General features: G+C 32.3%; 1 protein-coding gene across 2 annotated transcripts in view; it reads right to left on the reverse strand.

The window, feature by feature from the left end:
- Window positions 1-825: 825 nt before the first annotated feature.
- The window catches only part of LOC117122405 (myelin regulatory factor-like), a 45,994-nt gene continuing 24,020 nt past the window's right edge, over window positions 826-22,799 (reverse strand). The window contains exons 6-22 of one of the 2 annotated variants that reach the window (XM_033267958.1): window positions 16,430-16,477; window positions 15,912-16,062; window positions 15,329-15,601; window positions 14,610-14,811; window positions 14,092-14,172; window positions 13,778-13,897; window positions 12,586-12,971; window positions 12,157-12,330; window positions 11,742-11,786; window positions 10,861-10,979; window positions 10,570-10,716; window positions 8,463-8,591; window positions 8,021-8,078; window positions 6,587-6,661; window positions 5,785-5,896; window positions 5,025-5,099; window positions 826-3,785 (exon numbers count right to left, since the gene is read on the reverse strand). In XM_033267958.1, the coding sequence (XP_033123849.1) occupies window positions 3,684-3,785; window positions 5,025-5,099; window positions 5,785-5,896; window positions 6,587-6,661; window positions 8,021-8,078; window positions 8,463-8,591; window positions 10,570-10,716; window positions 10,861-10,979; window positions 11,742-11,786; window positions 12,157-12,330; window positions 12,586-12,971; window positions 13,778-13,897; window positions 14,092-14,172; window positions 14,610-14,811; window positions 15,329-15,601; window positions 15,912-16,062; window positions 16,430-16,477 (2,297 nt within the window). In that variant the 3' untranslated portion in view covers window positions 826-3,683. Of the gene's footprint in view, window positions 3,786-5,024; window positions 5,100-5,784; window positions 5,897-6,586; window positions 6,662-8,020; window positions 8,079-8,462; window positions 8,652-10,569; window positions 10,717-10,860; window positions 10,980-11,741; window positions 11,787-12,156; window positions 12,331-12,585; window positions 12,972-13,777; window positions 13,898-14,091; window positions 14,173-14,609; window positions 14,812-15,328; window positions 15,602-15,911; window positions 16,063-16,429; window positions 16,478-22,799 lie in introns of both variants that reach the window. The other variant, XM_033267957.1, reaches the window with a different exon arrangement.

Raw genomic sequence — 22,799 nt, forward strand, 5'->3', positions numbered from 1 at the left:
ATCCTTAAGTGGCAGGTTGGTACTCGCTGTTAGTGTGTGTTGAGAATGCATAATCTGATAAAAGTATTGCGATTTATCTTGTTGCTTTCAAGTTTCTTTTTATATTGATAAAATACTGCTATAGCTAGGTGTATCCTCCAGTACAGCATGTCTGCATTTGTTTCAAGTAAGTGATCCAAGCTTTAAATTTCTTCAAGTCCTCATTTCCATCTCTCTTAATTGTGGATTCTTCTGTTTTATTTTCATCTACTTTTTTTAGTTGTTCTGGTATTGGTTTTAACTTGCCTGCTGTAAAAGAAAAGTGGCTATCCATCCTACATCGTCTGCATATTGCTGGTCAATAATGAAAAAATGTGCTTTGGGTGAACAAAACCGGGTTCAGACAATCGCCTTGGGTTAAGCCTATGTTGATAATGAATGTGTCCCCTGTTGTGCTTCTGTTTCTCACTGTTATTTCTAATCTTTTACAGTGGCGAATCCAGGAATTCGAAATAGAGGGGGCCCAGGAAGGGAGTTTCACAGATAGGGAGTCTAGACCACCTCAGCAGCATTGGTTGGGGCGGAGGTAAGAACTTATGATTATCACACCCACTAGATGGGTGGAAATGCCACGTTCAGACCTGAATTTATTATAATTTTCAATTTTTCTGAATTTTACATTTTTTTTTTCTTTTAAGGGGGAGGGGAATCCGCCACTGTTTTAGTAATATTGGTATCATATGCATTTCGTCCTCTTCTTGTATACTCGAAAGATCTTATTGTATCCAATGCCTTGCTCATGTCCAGTAACAACAAATCAACAAAAGCAAAAAGTTGACAAAATTATTACTTGTTATAAATGATCTTTGAGTCAAGCCTTTATTAAACCTTATGTCAAAATTGAACAGAATGTCCTCTCTATCTTCACAGGTTTTTTTTCTATACACAAGTCATTCTCAATTTTCAGTAAAGTCAGGTTATACAAAATAGTGAATTTTAATAATATTTTAACTAAAAATAGAGAAAAAAAACCCAAAATCAGCCTTTCAAAGTGACAACTGTACAATTGAAATACAAGTAAATATATTCACCAATATTTCAAGAAATTTAAAAATGGGAATTTTTTTTTTTGTATTTGAGGAAATCTCCATGTATTTCGAAAACATTGTGGTATTTTCCATGGAAAAAGTCTAAAGTTCACATGGTATGCTTGTATATTATACACACGTCCCTTCGATCATCAAAAATAATCTATATTCAAAGTGTTTAAAAAAAATATTCACTCTCAATTGTTTCCAACAACTATTTTAGAGTGACTTTCCAAAACCAGCCTCCATCTAATTTATCAAAAATATAATTTTCAATCTGTATCCTTACAATCAAGCTCAAGCTAATATCTATTTATAATATTTTTGTCTGTAATAGGTAAACTGGCCTACTCATGTATGCTTACAATTTCCAGTGCTGCTGCCATAGTATCGAATCAAAAGCTTACAAACATCTGAAGTCAAAAAAATTCCCTCAAAAATAGACTACACGCCCCATAACAGCAACACCCATTAAATATAGGCCATGCCCATTTCCACAACAGCAAATAATTCTAGGTCACTGAAATATCAAAGAAACAACATTTTTGGATGGTTGTAGCTCACACTGTAAATAGAAATATAACTTTATTGAGAAATGCATTACAGAATGTCTATTTAACATGAATGTGTAATTCATGAACTATTTATAAGACTTAAAACATATATAAATATATAGTACATATGCACATATATCTATTATGCTTATAAAGAATACAGTAATTAAAAATGGATTTGTTGACACACAATTAAACAAGGTGATGCTTCAAAGGTTGTGACCTCACAAATCGAATTTGTATTTAGGGGAGTAAAGTTTGTAATGCCGTACCAATTAAACATACCTTAAGATTTTCTACTGAACATTTTCTGTAATGAATTTGAATACTTATCCAAGTCAAATGCAATCTGTTTATGACTGATACAACTATCTAATGCTCTGTCAAGATTATTTAGTAACATTCATATCTAAATGAATACTTAAATTATTATAATTATATTTACTGACATACATTATTCTTATTATTTATATTTGTCGAAAACTTGAGTCCTCTAAAAGCATGGCAACAGTGCCCCCATACATTCATTTAAAATTATTTAAGTACATCAATTGGTGACACCCAACTGCTGTATTTTATTGCTACAGAATTCTCACATGTATAAAAATAAGTACAATTCTGATGAATTATTTATGCATAGATTTGCTGGGGTCTTACTTAAAAGAGTATGTTGGTCCCCTGGAAATAAGGCCCTCTAGATTGTAGAAAAAAGATACAAATAAGCACTATCAAATAGTTCACATTTAATCCAATCTTGCATACACACACACACACACACCCACACATATACACCACTCCCTAACCCCCTCCCTTCACACAAACACCCACAACACACAATGAATTACCTTTAAGGACAATTCAATTCCATTCCACATAAATGTTATTTACATATTCAACTTATCATTTTTTTGTCTTTTTATTTTTCCATAAAAGTTTCAAAATAATAAGAAACTATTGACCTCCAGGAGTCACACTTATTTACATATTCACTTCCCTTGATTAACTATAGTTTAATTAATCTTCCTTTGTTTTAAATTTTCTGGATTATTTACATTCTCTATACAAAGGATATGACAAACAATACAAACAACACAGATAAGTACTTATATCATGCAATGTCAAACAGTAAAATCAAATTAGTCAAGATTAATGTCTCCACTGTAAATTGCATCACATTATTGTGTTATGTACATGATTCTATTACTTTTGAACTTGATACATAACTTAAGGAAAATTATTATCCATTTTATTAATGATAAAATATTTAACATAATATAAATCACACTATCCCATGATTAAAAAACATAGTGGGAGTGGCAGCAGGGGAGCGAGAAATTCGTCCTCCTAAAAACAAGTATTAAACCTGTTGTCCGACACCTTGAAAAGGTCTTCGGACTAAATTATTAAACTGCCAATCCAAACACAGTTATAGTGATTGACAACGCATAATATTGTGGTCTAAATCACAATTTTTGGCCATTCTAAACCATAAAATCTTTACCATGCAACTCACAAAAAACATTGTTCCAAGACCCTGACCGAGTTTCTAGGCGGCCCCCAAGATTGAGGTCCTCAGACCACTGTCTGCAAACTTTTGGAGTCACACCACTACATTAAAACTCTTGAAAAAGATAATTGATATGTTTTTACAACTTCACACATTTACTTACACTGTTCAAATATGATTTTGGAACTGAATGTAAAAATAAACGTCAAACGTTAAAATTAAGATAAGATTAAAATAAGATTTTTACAATTCAAATATAAAATATATAATCAAATAATAATTCAGTATCAACAATATAACATAAATCTAAAGAACATAAGACAACTACAATGCTTTTGGGTACAGACAACTTGGTTATAATACACATTTTAAAAACCAGTGCAATTGTAACTTGATCATCACTTGACATAAACCTCCACAATGTCCTAGCTAGAGCTTCTGTGGCTGATACACTAGCTGTTCAACGCTCAAACGCACTTGCTATTTGTGTCAGCTTCTTATGCAGGTGGTTTTTTGCGATTACGTTAATTAGGGCATTAACTCTGTAACATGCATTCACTGATTTGAAGAGCACTTCTGGAAGATCCGTTTGAAGTGGAGATTATACTCCTCAAATACGATTTTTGAAGAAAGAGCGCATGTATCATTCTCAGTAGCCTAGGTAAAAAGTGGTCAAAGAACAAACATGTTAACAAGATATTTTTAGGATTTATACTATATCTGGAAAAAAAAACCCACATCCATTAAAATAAAAACAGAAACTTACTCATTCAAAAACAATAAATTTAATTTTTTAATAATTAATTATAAGCTTTCGGTACAGCAAGTGGTATATGCTACAAATCTTAATTGAGAAGAACCGTTTGGAATGTATATGGGGCTTGCCATACCAAAAACAATATCAGTGTCTAAAAAAAAAAAATTGACTTTTTAACATATTCACATTTTCTACATTATAACCTTTAAAATGTATATGGGGCTTGCCATACCAAAAACAATATCAGTGTCTAAAAAAAAAAAAATTGACTTTTTAACATATTCACATTTTCTACATTATAACCTTTAAAATGATGGGTCATTTTTGAAACTGACTTTACTATTGCCCAAGTTATGAGTTAAAGTATTACAGCTTCTCTGTACTAAAGTATAAAACACAGCCACATTTTTATGTTAATTACTCAGTTTAATATTTAGTGAGAGTACACTGGTTTTTGGATGGCAAGCCTCAATGTTTTTCTGAAGAGACACTAAGCGAAAATTTCGGGCATTACAATTTAAACGGTTCTTCTCAAAATCAAGTAGCACCAATTGAGATTTGTAGCATGCCACATGCTCTACCGAAATCTTATAATTATTATTATTGTCAATTCTTGCTGAGTTACAAGGGGTCGTTCACAATTATCAACATTTCACCAGTGTACAAACAGTATTTTTTTTCGGTACCTCCTCCCTCCCCTCTAAAAATTTACATACAAAGTGTTGATTTTGCAAGATCATTCTCCATTTTTTTGTGAAGTCAACTAAAGTACTGTAATTGGTTATTTAAAAATGTATATTATATTCATGTTTGCATTATAATTGGTCACAAAAATCTATTATTTTAAATAATGCATTTTATTTTGAATCTACATTTTTATGCATATGTAAAAGTGTACAAATTTGTCTACCCCTTCCCCCCTAGGGTACTGTTTGTACCCTTGTGAAAATGTTGATAATTGTGAACGACTCCTAAACACTGCTATAAAAAAAATATTAATTTTCTGCTGAACAGAACTATGACTAACTCATAACTGTTGTAAAATTGACTCTTTCCCAACTTTCCTCCTCCATTTATTAATATTAGTAATGTATTTTAATTATGTAAATTAGGTAATTTAAATACACATATACACTTACAGTCATATTTGATGTAATTCTGAATCTGTATGAAACACTTGCATAAAATCCAACAGGCAACTGCCATGAAAAATTCTGCAAAAGTGAAAATAAAATATCTACTTTTACACAAAAAATATCTACAGAACAAACTAACTTTAAAAAAACAAAAACATTTGCCTCATTATAAAAGGCACTTTGCGTCAATCAATATATAGTCATAACACAATAAAACAATTATCTCTCTTCGTCTTCATTTTTAGTTATGAGTGTTGAATTTAAGGCTATCATTTAATTATTAGTCCTTTTAAAGTACTGTTCTAGCATTAAGATGCATTCACACTGAATCCAAATTTTTGGACCGGAAGGCCTACTACACCGATCAGAAAATTGAATCAATATGTAGGGACCCTAGAATTCAGCACATCAGAAGCACGGTCCGAATTTCAGTTTGGATCCAATGAATGCAGCTTAATTAGATGACATGTAAAGTTTGGCATAATATCTAATTTTGTCTATCGCTTCACAAAGGTATAGAAATAAACAGGATTTGTCTTATCAGATATATCTAAAACGAGCACAGCATCAGTTAACTGTCACTGTTACGTCTGACAAACAAAAACTGATGTAAGTACAGCATATCCCTCATAAACATTCTTTCCTTTTTCTGGCTTAACTACACTGATCAGCTTTTGTCTCGCTGATAAATACAGTATGTATTAATTTTTCTCTTTTATTCAACTTTCATCATAATAATTATTATATAGATAATTGTATATACCTTATAATGGGTTGATTTTTCAAACTGTGGTTCTGGATTGTGAGTACTATTGCAAGGGAAACCTTCCATTGTGAATTTCGGACAGTAAAATACCTGGCAGTCTGTAGTAGTACTGTAAATACAAAAATAAAATCAATTAAATTACCAAAAACAAAAAACGATAAGTAAGTCTGCTTATATAGCGCATATACACAAATATCTCAATGCGCTTTACATACGGCAAGACTTTTTTTAATGCTTGTTTCGCATACTTATTTTTTTAAAGATTATAGGAGGAGGGTGGAATAAAAATAAAAATAAAATTTGGTTTTCTTATTTAGCAAATAGATTTGCCAAAATCATCCAGACAGAGGGGAAAATAAAAATAAAATTTTATTGGTGAATGTAAAATAGGATGGTTAAATGCTTCAAATTGATATAATTAGGAAGCAATATATACATATCTTATCTTTGGAGATTAAAGGAAAAATTAATTTTTTTCTGAAATTTCCACTTTTACTTGTCAGTGGGTGCGCTAATTGGCCAAAAAAAAAAAATTATTTTTATTTGAAATCATCAATATTTGCAGTCGGCGGGTTCGCTAAATAAGGTACAAAAAAAAACTCGCCTAAACAAGGAAAAACGATTGATTAAACTAAATGGTCTATTATTAATGATTAATTAACCGACTAGTGATTAATGAGCTGATTGAATGACTAATTGTTTGATTGACATAATGATTGAGTGTTTGGAACTGTTCTGGTAAACTGATTGGTTAATTGATTGAGTAACTGATAGATCATGATCAATTAAAGTATCTTACTTTATCTCCAAGATACCACTTGTTAGGGGGAACTGTTCAGGAACATCTGTATTACAAGAGAAGTTTCCTGGCTCACTACAAGAAACAAATGTTAACCATTAGTAATCATAACAAGAAATTGCAAATTGCAAGTGAAGTGCTGCGAAGTACAACTGCATATAAATGTTCTTCGAACAAAATTATTTATAAATAATTAGCACGCTGAAATAGGCTAGTAAATAAGTTTAACTGGGTTCATAAAAATATTGGCCTCAAAATATTGTGGCTGAGACATGGGCCGATTAAACGTAGAAATAAGAAACCTAGAAATATAGTAAAAACGCTGAATAGTAATACTCGAGCGTCGCGACATGCGGACGTTGGTACGTGTAGGTTAGTCTACAAACGTCGCCTAAAGTAATTGATTTTACCCGGCAGAACGAAAGAAGGAAACTCCGCTTTTCAGTCGTCTTAGGCCTTTTTTTTTTGACAAACAATGACCTTTCAGAGGTCAAATTGCTGTCAAGAATATGAATTGGCTGCTTCGCAGCAAAAATCATTTGTATCTTCAATTAAGGAAAATACAACTATAATAAAATATGAATGTAGATAAAATATGAATGTAGTATACTTAATTTTACCTTTAGTAATAGGAATTAATTATAAAAATAATAATCAATCAATTTACAGCATGGGTCATATGAATAGGGTGCCATACATTTAGTGCGAGTATTATTGTCATCTTTATTCATTTATGAAATGTGGCAAAGACAAGCCAAACCAGTCACTCATCGCAAAAATTGACTTTTATTTATTAATACAGGATTAAATGGTAAAATGAGAGCTATAAAATGGTAAAAGAATCATTCAAATCTGACATTTTGTTGTGAAGTTAAAGGAATTTAACATACAGCTGTTTAAAGAACAATATTTTAGAAATCAGTCTTCAAAGTTTACAATTTCGGGCATTTCTTAGGCAGAAAACATCACCAAATTGTTAAACATGTTTATTTTAACATTGAAAATGGGGAAAATAACAGCATAGCTTGATGTATAGATATATAGTGCAATAAAATAAATTTCCAAAATGTTGTCATTCCAGCATGCTTTGGCCATTATATCCAAAACAGTATTTGCGACGATTGACTGGTTTGGCTTGTATTTGCAACAAATATTATTTCAGCGAAAACACTTGCATCTAGGAATCCCCTATTAGTTAAGTGCAGGTCTCCCTCTAATTAAAGACCCCTCCAATTAAAGACCACCTCTAATTAAAAGCCCACTTTGCTGTGGTCCCATATTCACAAATGTCTTTCATCTTTATTATCTAATGAGAGACCAAAGCTGCTAAAGTCTATAAAAAGCGCAGTTTCATAAGTGGTCTTTAAATGGATGGGAGACCTGTATTTTTAATTGACACATGAATTCAAATAATTTTTTAAAACTACAACTTACGTTTGATTTTTATGCTTTGTTAAATTCAGTTCGTCAAAATAAATACTGGAAACAAGACCTAAAGAAAAAAAAATTAATATTCATATAATAATACATATTCATGTTTGTGAACTTTGAACTTTCATATTTAATAAGTATCCTTATCATAAATACTAATGTTTGGTAAGTATATTATAATGCTAAGTATATTATGTACATAATTTAAAACAGATTATAACATTTGTTGTTTTTTTCTCACTCACACGCTCCCCACCCCCCCCCCCCCAAACCAAATTTAATTTTAAAGCTCAGGAAGTGCAAAATGTTAATGGTGCTTTATAATCACTCATCACTTATGAAATGGGTAGCTTTGGACTAGAACCCATAATTCTTGGAGACCAAATCACAACCGCTACACACCATCACTACTGTATTTTAAAATAAAAAATGAAAATAAACTGACCACCAACAATATTTGTGGCAGCCATGCTTGTGGACCGGATCATCCGGCGTCTGCGTCTTCTCATTTGCCTAATGCTTCCATCTTCCTCCGTGGCAGATTGCGACATGGTGTACGGAGGAACTCCTTCAACTGTCGAAGCAAAGTGTACACTGATCAACCGACTGGATGTAGAAGTCTCTGGGTTGAGATCTACAAGGAAAATTGGCCATGCTGACTTTTTCAAAGCATGATGGATTTTTGAGGAGATGAAATGATGTCGCATGCCAAAGCACATGCTTGCTTTTAGTTCCTTATCAATGTTTTCCAAGTTATCAGGCCAAAAGGTAAGCATCACAATCAGTGCCAAGGAATTACAAATATTTTTGAGCTTTCAAAATAACATGCCATTACATTTAAACTTTTTCTTTCTTTCAATTAGTTATTTTTCATCATTATTTTTTCCTGCCTTAGCACCAATGGGTGAGGAAGCACCATATGTGTGAGGATGAATGCATTATAAATCTATATTATTATTAGTAGCAGTAATATTTCTCACGCATTTTGTTATTTTATATCAGTACTGATTGATAGCAAACTTGAACAATAAAATTAATACTTAAATTGTTCACTTTGTATATTAACTATTGAACATTATTACAAGAAAATATATTCTTCACCAACAGATGTATAGATAAAACAAATACCAATATTCTTATATATTATATATTTAATTTGGCTGGTAATTGAATTAAAGAATTTTTAATTATCTATAATTTAGCAAACACTTAATTGTTATGAGCTGTGTGTCATTAGACATTAAAATATTTAAACTTATTTGACTTATTTAACTTGTTAAACTTATTTGATACTTTTAAGGGTAATTCAAAATATGTACTGAACATTTTAAGGTTTCTTTCAATTTAACAATTATTTATTTATATAAATATCATCAACATCATAATAACTACATAATCATCCAAATTTAAACAGATGGTGATAGCAATGCATAGCTGCTATTGGTCAAAACACCAGCAAGAGTTTTTGTAATTAATAATGATCCTAATCATAACAGACACAATCATTCATTGGCTTCTTAGCACTGGGATATGATCCATCTCTGTTTAACGTGCCAGCACTTCCCAACTTTTCCATGGCTTTACTCCATACTTAATCTGAGTACTAAATATCCTGTTACTCGTACTGAATGTCGATCAATTTTATGATTCAATCGAAGTACACAACAGTTATTATTTTATAGGTGTAATTTTGTGATTCAATCAAAGTAAACGGCAGTTATTATTTTATAGGTTTAATTTTGATATTATTTTATTGTTTCCATTGAAAGCTAATATTAAATAACATATATTTAATTAAATATTACATACATACAATTTGTTAAAAGTGGTGTTTAATGACTGTAAACTATATATGTTAAAACTATTCAAGCCAAAATAAATTCATATCATGCTCAGCATATTACTGCTGTGCCAGGCCATTTTGCTTGTTGCTAAAAATAATTGACAGGATATATTGAAATCACTTGCAGGCCAAATTTGGCAATCAGGATGCCATTCTGAGGAACCCACCTATGTAGCATCATGCTGTTTCTGAAGTGTTAGGGTTTACTACAGAGTAACATCATGCAGTTTATAAAGTGTTAAGACTTACTAAAGTGTAGCATCAAGCTGTTTCTAAAGTGTTAGGGTTTACAACTGAGTAGCATCGAGCTGTTGCTAAAGTGTTAGAATTTACTACAGAGTAGCATCAAGCTGTTTCTAAAGATGGTTTACTACCGACTAACATCATGCTGTTTATAAACTGATATAGAATATCATGTCCTCTGCAAGCTGGTAAGGTTTTCTTTTGTAATTGGATAACTCTTGAATTAAAAACCAATTTACACATTTGCACACAACAGAGACACAAGACAGCAACAACATTGTCACATAGTATAATCAATGCACAGTTAGTTCTGTGATCACAGATTGGTCAGAATAATTTACAATGATTCAATGCTGAGACATGTCGCTCTGTCACGTAGTTACGTCATGTTTAGTTTGGTTCTATTTTTACTGCCGCTGTCGCAAGCCACTTTTGCGCATACAATTACTATTATCACATGACTTACAAGAAGCTGGGTTGCTCTCGCTCATGGCAACCATCTGCGGAACTGTTGACATCTTGTTCGGGGCTCTGTTGCAACAATAAATAGGCGGTGGCGTCACCTTCGGCCTAGTGTCCACAGGGCTGGTAAATGTCATCAAATTTTGAGGAGCTGTTGAAAATGAGATAAATGTAGACAATTATGATTAATTAACTTAAATTCACATTTTGTAATTAACACACAGTATATAAAAATTATACAATCAATTAAACTAGATGCACTCTTTTCCCCCTGGTTTGATAAACAACTACTTACTTGCGGCATGTTCTGTGCGGAACGGTATGGTAGGACTGGCAATGCTTGTTGTAGTTATCGCTGTTGTGAAATTTGACATTTCTACTGGTGTGTTCGGTTTTTCAGATTTCAGATTAGCACTACAAAAAATGCAATGTACAATATTTAGAACACATCCTTTACTCATTGTGGTAGGAATAGCAGTAACAATAGTAGCAGATATAGTATCAGTAGCAAAAGTACTAGTAGTAGAAGTGGTAGCAGGAACATGTGTAATAGTTGTAGAAGTGGCAGTAGTAGTAACAGCAACACTTGCAGAAGTAGCAGAGCAGCAGTAAGTGTAGCAGTAACAGCAGTGCAGCCATAGCAACATGTGCTATATCAGTTGTAACAGCAGAAGTAGTATTTGCGGTAGCAAGAACATCAGTATTTGTAGCAGCAGCAGTAGGAGCAGTATAGTAGTAGTAATAGTAGCAGTAGCAATATTAGCAGTAGTAGCAATAGTATCGGTATCAGCAGCAGTAGTATTAACAGCAGCAGCAAGACCATCAGTATTTGCGGTCAGCAGCAGCAGTAGTAAAAGCATTATAGTAGCAATAGTAGTAGCAGCAATAGTATTGGTATCAGCAGCAGCAGTAGTAAAAGCATTATAGTAGCAATAGTAGTAGCAGCAATAGTATTGGTATCAGCAGCAGCAGTAGTAAAAACATTATAGTAGCAATAGTAGTAGCAGCAATAGTATTGGTATCAGCAGCAGCAGTAGTAAAAGCATTATAGTAGCAGTAGTAGTAGCAGCAATAGTATTGGTATCAGCAGCAGCAGTAGTAACATCAGCAACTGTAGCAGCAATAGCAGCAGCAACTGCAGCAGAGCATCGAAAGTACAAAACATAGTAAACTCACTTATCCTGATCCTGCATCACATATAGTGTCACCATACAAACAACACTGAAATATACAAATTAGTATTTCCATTAAAATTTTACATTGTAAAAAATATGAAAACAATCAACTACAATGGTTTCATTACTTTTACTCAGCATATCATTTGTTCTTTACCTCTGTTCTTGACGTCACCAACAAATTCTCTTGTACATTGTCCATATGTACAATTGGTAATTATATTATTCCTAAATAATTATAATTAATATATCCATCAGGATGATCTTGCATTCCTTTCCTTGAAAAAGGAAGATGATGAATGCACATACCACAATGTCAAAGGTCATGTCATTTTCATAGAGTAAGTGAAAATAACTTTTTTTTATTACACTTTTTAGAATTTTTGTGAAAGTGATCTTAACAGTTGGTGACCTACCAGAAAAGCATAATGACAACCAAGGCAACTATTGTCCACTGCATGAATCTGGGAGATAAACATGTGTCGTCTGGGGGTGGGGTTGAGTGCTTTGTCCGCATCCTCCTCCTGTCTCGATGCTTGTGATGTGAACTTTGTTGTGTGCTTATTTTGGAAACATTGCTTGCAGTGCGACTGAATGGGAAATAAAGATATAATTTTATAATACAGTAGAAACCATCATTTGGGACACCCTATGGCCAACACTATGGCCAATGCATATTCAAGGGACACCCTACTAAGGGGACACTTTTTGGGTCCCGAATGTGTCCCCTTAATAGGATTCTACTGTATATATAAACTTGCATGTAAACAATTGGCTCACAGTATCTGCGTCCCCAATTTCAAAACGTTTTTTAACATGTTGCAGCCATACTAACAATACTATACCTTATTGTGCCTATACTAGAGGTGGAATTCATGCTGTCAAGCCGTTTCAACTTGGCTAATTTACGATTCATTCGTTCCAGTTCATCTATTCGTGTTTCAAGATTATCCGTCAGTCTACATAGTTCTTTCACAGCGCCAACATTTTCCATGAAAATGTGGTCTTTATTCACTACCAAAAAGTTATCTACAACATGTCCATCGGCAAGGGTCACATTGCCCGTTTCCTTGACCGCATCTGGCATTACCGATTGAACTTCCTGTGCCATTACACCTGTGTCACACCTTTCGCCTTCCGGTAGGCCCATCGCCTCAGCAAATTTATCTTTATATTTGTACTGGTATATCTTCATTTTTTCAATGTTCTTTTTCAGGTGTTTCGGATCAACCTTGAAGACGAAAGATAGGTATCAAATCCTTGGACATTGAAGCAACAGCATTTTTGAGCAACACTAGACCATTGTTTAGTTGCTTGGGGTTTATAATGGTACACAGCTCTTACCAGTAAGATTATGGTAAAAAAAAAAGCACTAAAATTAACACTAAAATATTTGCCTCTTCCCACTTCGGTGAACAAATGCATACCTGGTATGAAGTGAATAGCAACTGTCGAATGTGTATGTATATTGATGATTAATGTATTTCAAAAATTTTATAAACGTGTAATATTTTAAGATGTGTAATACATTAAATGCTTCTGGTACACCACATTCCAAGTTAAGTTAATTAACTTGGAAACCTGAAGGGAAAAGAAGAGTTGGTCGCCCTAAAACAACGTGGCGGAGGACTGTTGAAAAGGAAAGAGAGTGTCTTGGATGGAAATCATGGAATGAAGCCAGACATGTTGCAAATGACAGGGCGGGTTGGAAAGAGTGTACTTCAGCCTTATGGGCCATTCGGCCTGAAGACGATAGGTAAGGTAAGGTAAGGTACACCACATAGACAGTTCTGAAAAGAACTGTTATTTTGTTGAGAATGTCTTGACATTTTGATTGAGTTGCTTCAATCAGGAGAAAAATATCTGCAGAGTCCAAACAGGGAAATACTTATGTAGTTGGAAAGTGAGAACTTGCTGTTGCTAGGTGGGAAAATATGATGTGTATTTTTATGCATTTTCATTTCCTTGGACATATGGTGCAATTTAAATGCTTTTACTAACATTATTAGTGCTAATATATATGTTAGACTAAATTACCTCTTTTAAGTTTTCTTTGACCCTCTTATCTGAGGGTTGCATTATCTGGCCAGTTAGTTTAAGGTTTCCGTGTACAACAAGTGCCTCATTTGGTCGATCAGTATTTATACCAACTCTTCCCTGTAGATGAAAAAAACATGACTTTATTCTATTTTTTTTTTAATTCTTTTAATCTCTTTAGAATTATGGAGTAAGCAATATGTTATTTGATCAACAATATTTTGTTTTACATTTCAATTTTGCAAAGTTATTATGTATATTAAAAATGGAAGAGAAATAAAAATTTGTGAATGTACAACAAATAAATTATTTACCGCATGGAAAACAGAGTCCGGTGTATGACCTTTCTGCCAGGGAACATCTACGTCGTTTTCAAACTGTCCGGGGTTAGATGCCTAGTTATAAAAAGGTAAAGAATTAAAATTTAATATAAATTGTTTAAGGGAAAAATTGTACACTCTCCAAAATAAAGAAAAATACATGTGAACATAGAATTCTGTCCAGTGAAGATCCAAAATGGGGACGATAGGAATGTCATCTTATTAATTCCAAAATAGTAAAGCTAAAATTTGAAATTTAGGACCCTTTTGCCCTCCAGTAGGTGATTAGAAGGTAATATATCTAACCACCAAGATAAAGTGCCACTACAATTGGCTATTAGAATAGTCTTTATGCACAGCTAAGACATGAACATTTAGCTATGTCGGTTGTAAATATTCTTAAATCAATCACCCACCCCCCACGTCTTCTTAATTCACTAGCTCATCAATAATTAAATCAACACCCCCCACCCCAACACATCTTCCTAATTCACTAATTCATCAATAATTACCCTAACGATGATCTTCTCTGAAGCATGAGCTACAACCATGAACGTCTCTGATCCACAGTAAGCATGAATGCCCACAACCAACAAGAAGTACCGTTGATCAGGGTTAGGCTTGCCTTTCTTGCGCATGTTATTTGAAGTTGTTTCGCTAAAGTGTAACCGACCTACAGTTGCTTTAGTAACTTGATCTACGGGAATGTCAATCCTTCAAAAACAAGTAAAACATGTAAATTTTATACAGAAATTGGAAGTGATGATGCTGGTTTTGGTGACTATAGGATGATGATGATAATAATAACAATAACAATAATAATAATAATAATAATAATGAATATAATGCTGATGAGCAATGATTGATATAAATGAAGATGATGCTGATTTAGTGACGATGAAGATGATGATCCTTATGATGATCATGAAGATTATCATGCTAATGATTATGATGAGTATAATGACAATGATGATTAGTATTATGCTAAATGATGATAAAGATTATTATGCTAATAATGATGATGACCATTATAATGCTAATTATTAATTGTTATGCTTATGATGATAAAGATACAGATGATGATGCTGATATGATGATGATATTATGTTATTATGATGATCAATAATGGTGGTGTTGAGATTGAACATAATGATAATGATAATGATGATGATAATGATGATGATGATGATGACATATGTAAACAAGTAAATACATTCTAAACAACACTTACTTGACAGGATTAAAGGGCCTCTTACTTCGGTTAGCTTGCGATTGTTCAACGCGTATATACGAGTCCATCGACTCCAGTTTTACACCGTTCAAATGAATATAATAACTGTCAATGCGTTTTAACCCATTAGTAGTACGTACAAACTTGGGCGCCCCCAATAATCCAATGTGGACGGTAACTTGAAAGTGATTTTTCTTCTGACAAACAAACGAATCGTCGGGAACGGAGAAATTAAAACCTTTGTCAGCTTCGACTCTAAAATCTGGCGGCAGCCTAAAACGATCAAATAAATTCTAATTAACTCTATTTTGGATAAACATGTTTTTGACTTGTTTTAACCTTTTATGGTTTCAAATGTCAGATATATGTCTTCAGTTTTTTGGTTCAACATTCTACGCAATATTAAGGTTTCCTAATAGATAAAAGGCATGTGGTCAAACCTAGAAAACTCATCAAATTTCAGTTAACACCAAATTTCTCAAATAAAATAATATAAATTTAAGGGAGTAGGCACAGAAAAAAAGGAACACTATTACTGTTAGATCCATTAGATCTATTGGATAATATATAAAGTGCGACATACACATTCTGTCCATTGGCGTCGCATAGCGTATGCCACTTAGAGGGTTGATATGACTGCCACTTGATACACTGGTACGTAGATTCTGTGTATGACAAATTATCTGCACTTGTCCCCATCTCAAAATCATGCATATTGTCATTGAATAAAGAGGCTATGAAAAAGAAGAAAAATATGCAAACATGATAAATAAAAATATATTATATAAGAATCAGACTATATAAGTGGAGCAAGTTCTACCATTATGCAACTCTTCTTTTATCTAATCTGATCCGTTTATGTTTACAGTTTCCTCTCCATTCAAGACCTCCTTTGGGAACTGAAAATCTGGGGTGGTCTTGGGGGTTTAGTCTCTACATAAAGGGTTAGCTTATTGCTAATAGATAGAAGATTGTTACTTGGTTCCCTGAAAAAGTGGACGCCAATTTCTTGGTCTTGCAATTAGAGGGGTCTCGTTTTAGAGGATGCACCGTATTTGCGTTTGTTTTTGAAGAATATAGAATGTATCAAATCAAACTTACGGTTATCCAATGCGTAATCAAGGTCTTGCATTTTACATGATTCGCTACCTGTAAATAAACATACAAATCGTTTTATGTCACTATTGTGTTGAATACGACACTGGCTGATAACAGCTCCTGTTAACTCAACCATGGAGATATTTTATACCTCCATGATTCAACAGGTGTACATTCAATGTATGAATAACGCAAAGATGAATCAAACTAAAATCTTCTTCACTGCAAATCATAATGTGGATGTTGTACATGATTTCCCATGTCTACAGAAATAGTATCTTAAGTTTTAGATATGCAATCGCAAAATGTTTTTATCTGGACAGACTGTATATAGGTACAAAAGTCCACTTATCCAATTACTGGCAGTAGAACACACACATTTGTTGGGTTAATGCTTTAGTAGTGTTTGATTATTACACCCTTACCAGGTCAATAGGAACTTGATGGAAGTAACAATGAGAATCTTATCCTGATGTTAGTGATATAGGTAGATACCACGGAATAAAGTGGTGCTATGGCTTGGACAAGATGCTCACCTTCCAATCCTGAAGTTTAAATCCTCCACTTAACCAAGCCTCATAACAAGATTTGGTCAAAAGCAGGCTGACAACAAAGATGGGTTTCTGTGATTCAGCCAAACCCCCCTTGTTTTTTTTTTAAGTGAACCAACCCCCTGTGAGAAACAAAACCACCCATTTATTTGTATCAAAACTATCAAAAAGATGATGAAAATCATGCTACATTAGAATAGGAATGGAGTTGAACAACTCCACTCCCCAAATCCTCATATTGAAATTAATAGCTTCTGTACATCATCGTGTGTGTATCATGTTTGTCTTGTGTATGGGACAGTAATATTCGCTATTGACAATCCTTCGTGTATGTGTTGTGTAACTAAATAAATATAAAAACAAATAAATACCCAATCCCCAATAACTTCATCCCATCAGGGTGTCTACTGTAGGTCTCACCCTAGCCTGTTGGCTGTAATAGGAAACCTACTTGAAGGAGTCTACAGGCCTGAAGAATAATCAATGGTCCTAAACGGTCAGCTCACAAATCTCTAGCCTCAGAGGCTTGGTCATAGAGGATCAAAGGTCTGAATGACAGCTCCGTACTCCCCTAGCCTCAGAATTAAACATACAGTAGTTGAGCATCAATGGTCATAAATGATCAGGTCATGACTTTTGAACCCTCAGATAAAGACTGTTTGCAGAGCACTGACCATACCACATAATCAGTTTGTTAAATGTAAAATATGTTATCTTTTTTATACTAGAACAAACTTTTTAATGGAAATGTTAGTTGAAATAATATTTATATTTTCATTTTATTACATTTATAATAAATGTAAAATACAATTGTTTTTATTGAGATCATGGTCATCAAAGTATGAAAGTAAACAGTGACGTACAGTAGCATCATAAACATATTTATCTCTGTGTGTAGCACAGTTTCTCCAATTTATAGCACACAAGTCAAGTGGCACCACTCAATAATCATTGGCGCTACTATCTTGATGAATGTCGGCAAAAGTTTAAAACGGAGATATTGAAGAGACCTAACAATATGGATAAGCTCATAAAAGTAATTTCATTCCAACACTGAAAATAAGACTAAGGCAGCATAAAAATGACGTACCCTTCTGAGCCTAGCATATAATACCCAGTGGTAATAAAGGAAAATTAAACTTTTATTAAGTCCACTAAGAAGTCCAAAATCAAATAGAAGCAATATATCCTAAACAGCAGTAAAAATATATCTGAAAATAAAAATATTAAAAACATAATATAAAACACCACAAATCCATTATCTCTGGGTGACGATAAATAGTTTACTAACTATCCCGGAATTGGAATACTGTATGACCTGATGCACTCTTTATGTAAAAATACATTTCAAACAAACAGTACATCTATAAACTATGCCTAGGAGAGTACACATGATATTGAGGCTGAAGTGAAATGTATTAGAGGGCTCAATAAAATGGTCAGCTGATCATGTGGTTATTACACTAAGTCTATCGTATGACACAAAATATTATTGTTATTAATGTCATGCTGGTAAGAGTAACTTGCATAACTCTGTGAAATCAGCAATTAGGTACAGTATGGAAGCCCTTAGGTAACTCCTGCAATGAGAGTTAAAAATCAGGTATGGAAGCCCTTAGGTAACCCATGCAATAAGAGTAATATATCAGGTACTGAACTCCTTAGATGATGCACAATAACAGCGAAAGTGGTTGTCAATATTTTGAACATTTTTTGACAGTTTTCCATTTTACTTTCATTGTCATTTGTTAGTTTTATTATATTATTATTATTTTTGTGAATTATTGGCACTGTATTGTATTTATTATATTTATTATTATACCGTATTGTTCCTAATAAATACCTACGGGGTATTGCATTATTTCAAAGAGGAGGGCATTTATTAGAGGTGAATTCTAAAATCATAAACTAGCATAACCCTGCTTAAATTGGTTAATCAGTCCGTATAATTAATCAGCCTCCAATTTTGACCACAAAATTTGAGGTACAGCCTACATACCTGTCCGGTCACCAACCTACTCCTAAAAAAGTCCATATCGCGAACCATCTAGCCTCTTGGTTAGGCCCAAGCTATCCCAATTAATTAGCTTAAGCTAAAGTAGGACAAACAAAATAATATACAGTAGACAATTTCTGTATTTTTTAACTGCAATGTAAACATTGGGAAAAAAAGATAAAATATCAATGATTACTGTAAATGTAATTTATTTATTTATTTATTTATTCCGGTATAAAAATACAGTTAAAACAAGCAGCTATACAGCTGAAATTGTTGTTATTAAAAAATCAGTATATTATAAAATGAGTACATTGATTACAAATATGAAATATTACATTATATAATTACATTTTTCCAAGTGATTTTTAGGTAAAAATTCTCAGAATAACAACGTTAAAGTCATGAACCTCATCAAACAAGCCTCAACGGTTAATGGATTAATGTACTGATGCCTTTGGTTCTGATAATATTGGTTCATGTTATGTAGAAATTTATTATGCAACAGGAAAAAATCCTCCTCTCCACAAACAATATAACTTCCTGCCATCGATTGCAAGTTGTAGTTCAGGGAAAATCAAATTTCAGGTCACCATTTATCCCAAGGTCAGTAATCCTGTTTAAAGTGTAATATTAACCATATTATTATTGATATTTACATTAATTTTAATAATGTAATAATGTTTAAATTTCGACGCATTGCAAAGCCCTTTAGAGATTTAAATTTTTTTTCAGTTCAATGGTTATATGATTTTGCTACCACACATAGTTTTCTTTCTTTACTTATATAATTCTTTACAATATATTTATAAACTTTTGTAGTAATTGTAATGTACAATGTTTTCATACTTAATTCTATGGTTCGTTTACACACTTTATGCTTTTTTAAGTACACTGGTTTAGTTTTAGCTCTTAATATTAGGTCTACTTAGGACTAACTATAATATTTCAAGTACCTAATAAAGAGTGTCCGATTTATTAAAGTACTGTATCACGGACCAAAAAAGTTAAGAATTAAATATCGTCCTATGTTTAATTTTTACTGTAGCCATACAATAATTCTGGAACAGCTTTGGAATGACCTTTCCAATGAACTTAAATGTTCTTCCAATCTCCATATTTTCAAGCAAAGTCTTCATAAAAATTTTTGATTTTTTTCCATTGTCATCCCAAAACTTAGAAGTACCGGGTCGGTGTTCGGCGGGGAATAGTTTCACTGGTAGTTAAGATATTATGTTTTCTTTAACTCATTTTGTTTTCAATAATATTTTCTTTTCTAATTATGTATGGCCTTGCACGGCCTTGATGAAAAACATCCATGGGTGATTCAAATGTCTCCGTGTTTAAATAAAGTATATTTTTATTATTTATCTTCCATATGAAATCCGCGCATCAAAATCTGTCTGCATTTTCAAAACAAAACTCAAAATGCATCTTTTCATTTGATTGTTTACAGAACTGGGAATTCAAAGCGCTTTGAAACTACATTAACTGACTTTTCCGCTATAAAAATGTTATTTATTATTATTATAATTATTTATACTACATGCAGAAAGCCAATTAAGGCTACCTCAGTTTTATAGTTTAAATACAGGTAAAATAAACTACTGGCCCATTGAATGAGTTGCAGTATTGTTTACTTTACCTTGTATAATTCACATAATAATGTATTATTATTAGACCCTTGTAAATACCATACACCACAAATTACATGTTATAATTACCAAAGTACAAAGTATGTATGTTCTCAAGTAGGAGTATGGTCTCTGCTACAGTACTTTCCATGTTATCATGCAAAGGTTAATGTTGATTATCGTAACAAACATCCCATCATAAGCATGACCCATGACCTTGACATTCAGTTTCGCATTGTAGGCTCTGAAATTGTTTTTTTATTAATAATCCATTTTACATACCCATAAAGTGCACTGTATGAAGGAGTACAACACAAATTAGTTTCTAGTTTGAAGTGTTTTTTTTTTGTTCAGTAAAAGGAGACCTTTTTTTGTGATCAGCTTTAACAGATCAAGTTGTTAGGTAATGGTAACACCGAGTCTGATCCACAAAGGATGCAGACATTTATTTTTTTTTAAATAGACAGCAGCCAAAAGGGAGTAGATGGGAATGAAAAACAAAATAGTGTTTTTTTTTTGTTTTTACCAAGACATAATTATACTTTGTATACTTTAAATGCTTGGTTTTCTTTTAAATTTTTATTTGCATAATTAATTCCACTGCATCTAACCAGTATAATCAATAATTACCAATAATTAAGAATATTTCAATGAGTCAATTCAACATCTTATAAGGCCCTATAAATATTATTATTAGTTTATCACCCTATCTAAAAAAAAAAAAAAAAATTTTCAGTACTATAGAAGACGTGTGCACAAGGGTGATAAACTTTTTTTTAATTTTTTATTGGGACTAACACTTTCATCCTGTGATACCTACAAATTTTAATAAATATATTTGCTCAATAAAGAAAGATCTTTCAATATTCAAAGTATGGCAATTCAAATATTAAATATTATTGCAAAATCTTAGCTCAACACACCCAGCATAATATTACACAGGACAAAGTCTCCAAGCATAACGTCACTGATTTTTTTAAAAACTGATCACTTTTACAGTGTTTTTACCATAAATCTACAAATCTTTCTGCAGTATCACACCATGTTGATTTGAATACCTTTAAACTTATTAATTCAAGGATTTGACAACCATCTGGACTCACTCATTGCCCTGTTAAGCAATCAGGACAAGTTTTTTTTTTTTTTTTTTTTTTTCACTTTTATCTACTGAATCAATCACCATTTAGCTTTCCTTTCACTTTATAAAAAGGCTTTTTAGTTTTAATGAATTCAAAATCAGTTAACATATTTCTCTAAATGATTTTAATAGACAAGCTTAGGTATTAATTTTGAGCACAGCCATTACTACTGATTTTTTTTTTGTTCGAGTGTATAAGCCCACCCTAAACCTCAGACGTGAAATTATAATGAGATGTGAAATTATAATGAATGTAAATAGATAAAATAATTCTAATCAATTTTATATTTTGTATTTTATCTATTTTAACATTTATTTATGATATTGCTTAATTCAAAACATTTAACTTGTTTTAATCCTTATTGTTTCAAAGAACCTAAAAATTTAAATAGTACTTACTCTTTCATTACTTGTATGCATAATGGCCTTTTTAACGAATATTTTAAACATTTCTCTGCATAACAAGTAATTAAAAAAAAAATATAAATGCTCTTTTTAATGTTCAACTTAAAAAAATTGTCATTTTACTATATTTTATGTATTGTACGATTTTTAACTATACTGTGTCTTAATGTACGAATGTACTGTGGTCTTTTAATGTTTTATTGTGAATGCACCACTTGATAGTGTGTGCCACTGTTATAAAAGTATATGTTTCAATTAAGTTATTATTATTATTATCTCACCTAACTTCTTTGTGAATGGTGTTGGCATACACCTGAGTTAAAATGGTAATGATAATGATACTATGTTTATTTTCAAGGTCAAACAAGTTTCCTTGTTGTGGGTTTGTATTTCATAATTCCTGGTGATTACCTAATTAAATGTGAAAATATTAAACCACAGTGACACGTCTTTACTTTTATTTCAAGTTTGTTTCATACTAAAATACAGTTTATGTTGTAGGAAATCACTTTCATTATGAAATTTCATATATACTTTTTTTCTTTCTTTTGTATTAGTCAACTATTAACAATCATTTATATTATTAAAAACATGATTGTCTCTTGACACATGAATAAAATGTATAAATATAGCATATATATATATATAT

The sequence above is a fragment of the Anneissia japonica genome, unplaced genomic scaffold (assembly GCF_011630105.1).
Source record: "Anneissia japonica isolate Jap-2015-1 unplaced genomic scaffold, ASM1163010v1 scaffold275_len1219475_cov178, whole genome shotgun sequence".
Classification (NCBI taxonomy): domain Eukaryota; kingdom Metazoa; phylum Echinodermata; class Crinoidea; order Comatulida; family Comatulidae; genus Anneissia; species Anneissia japonica.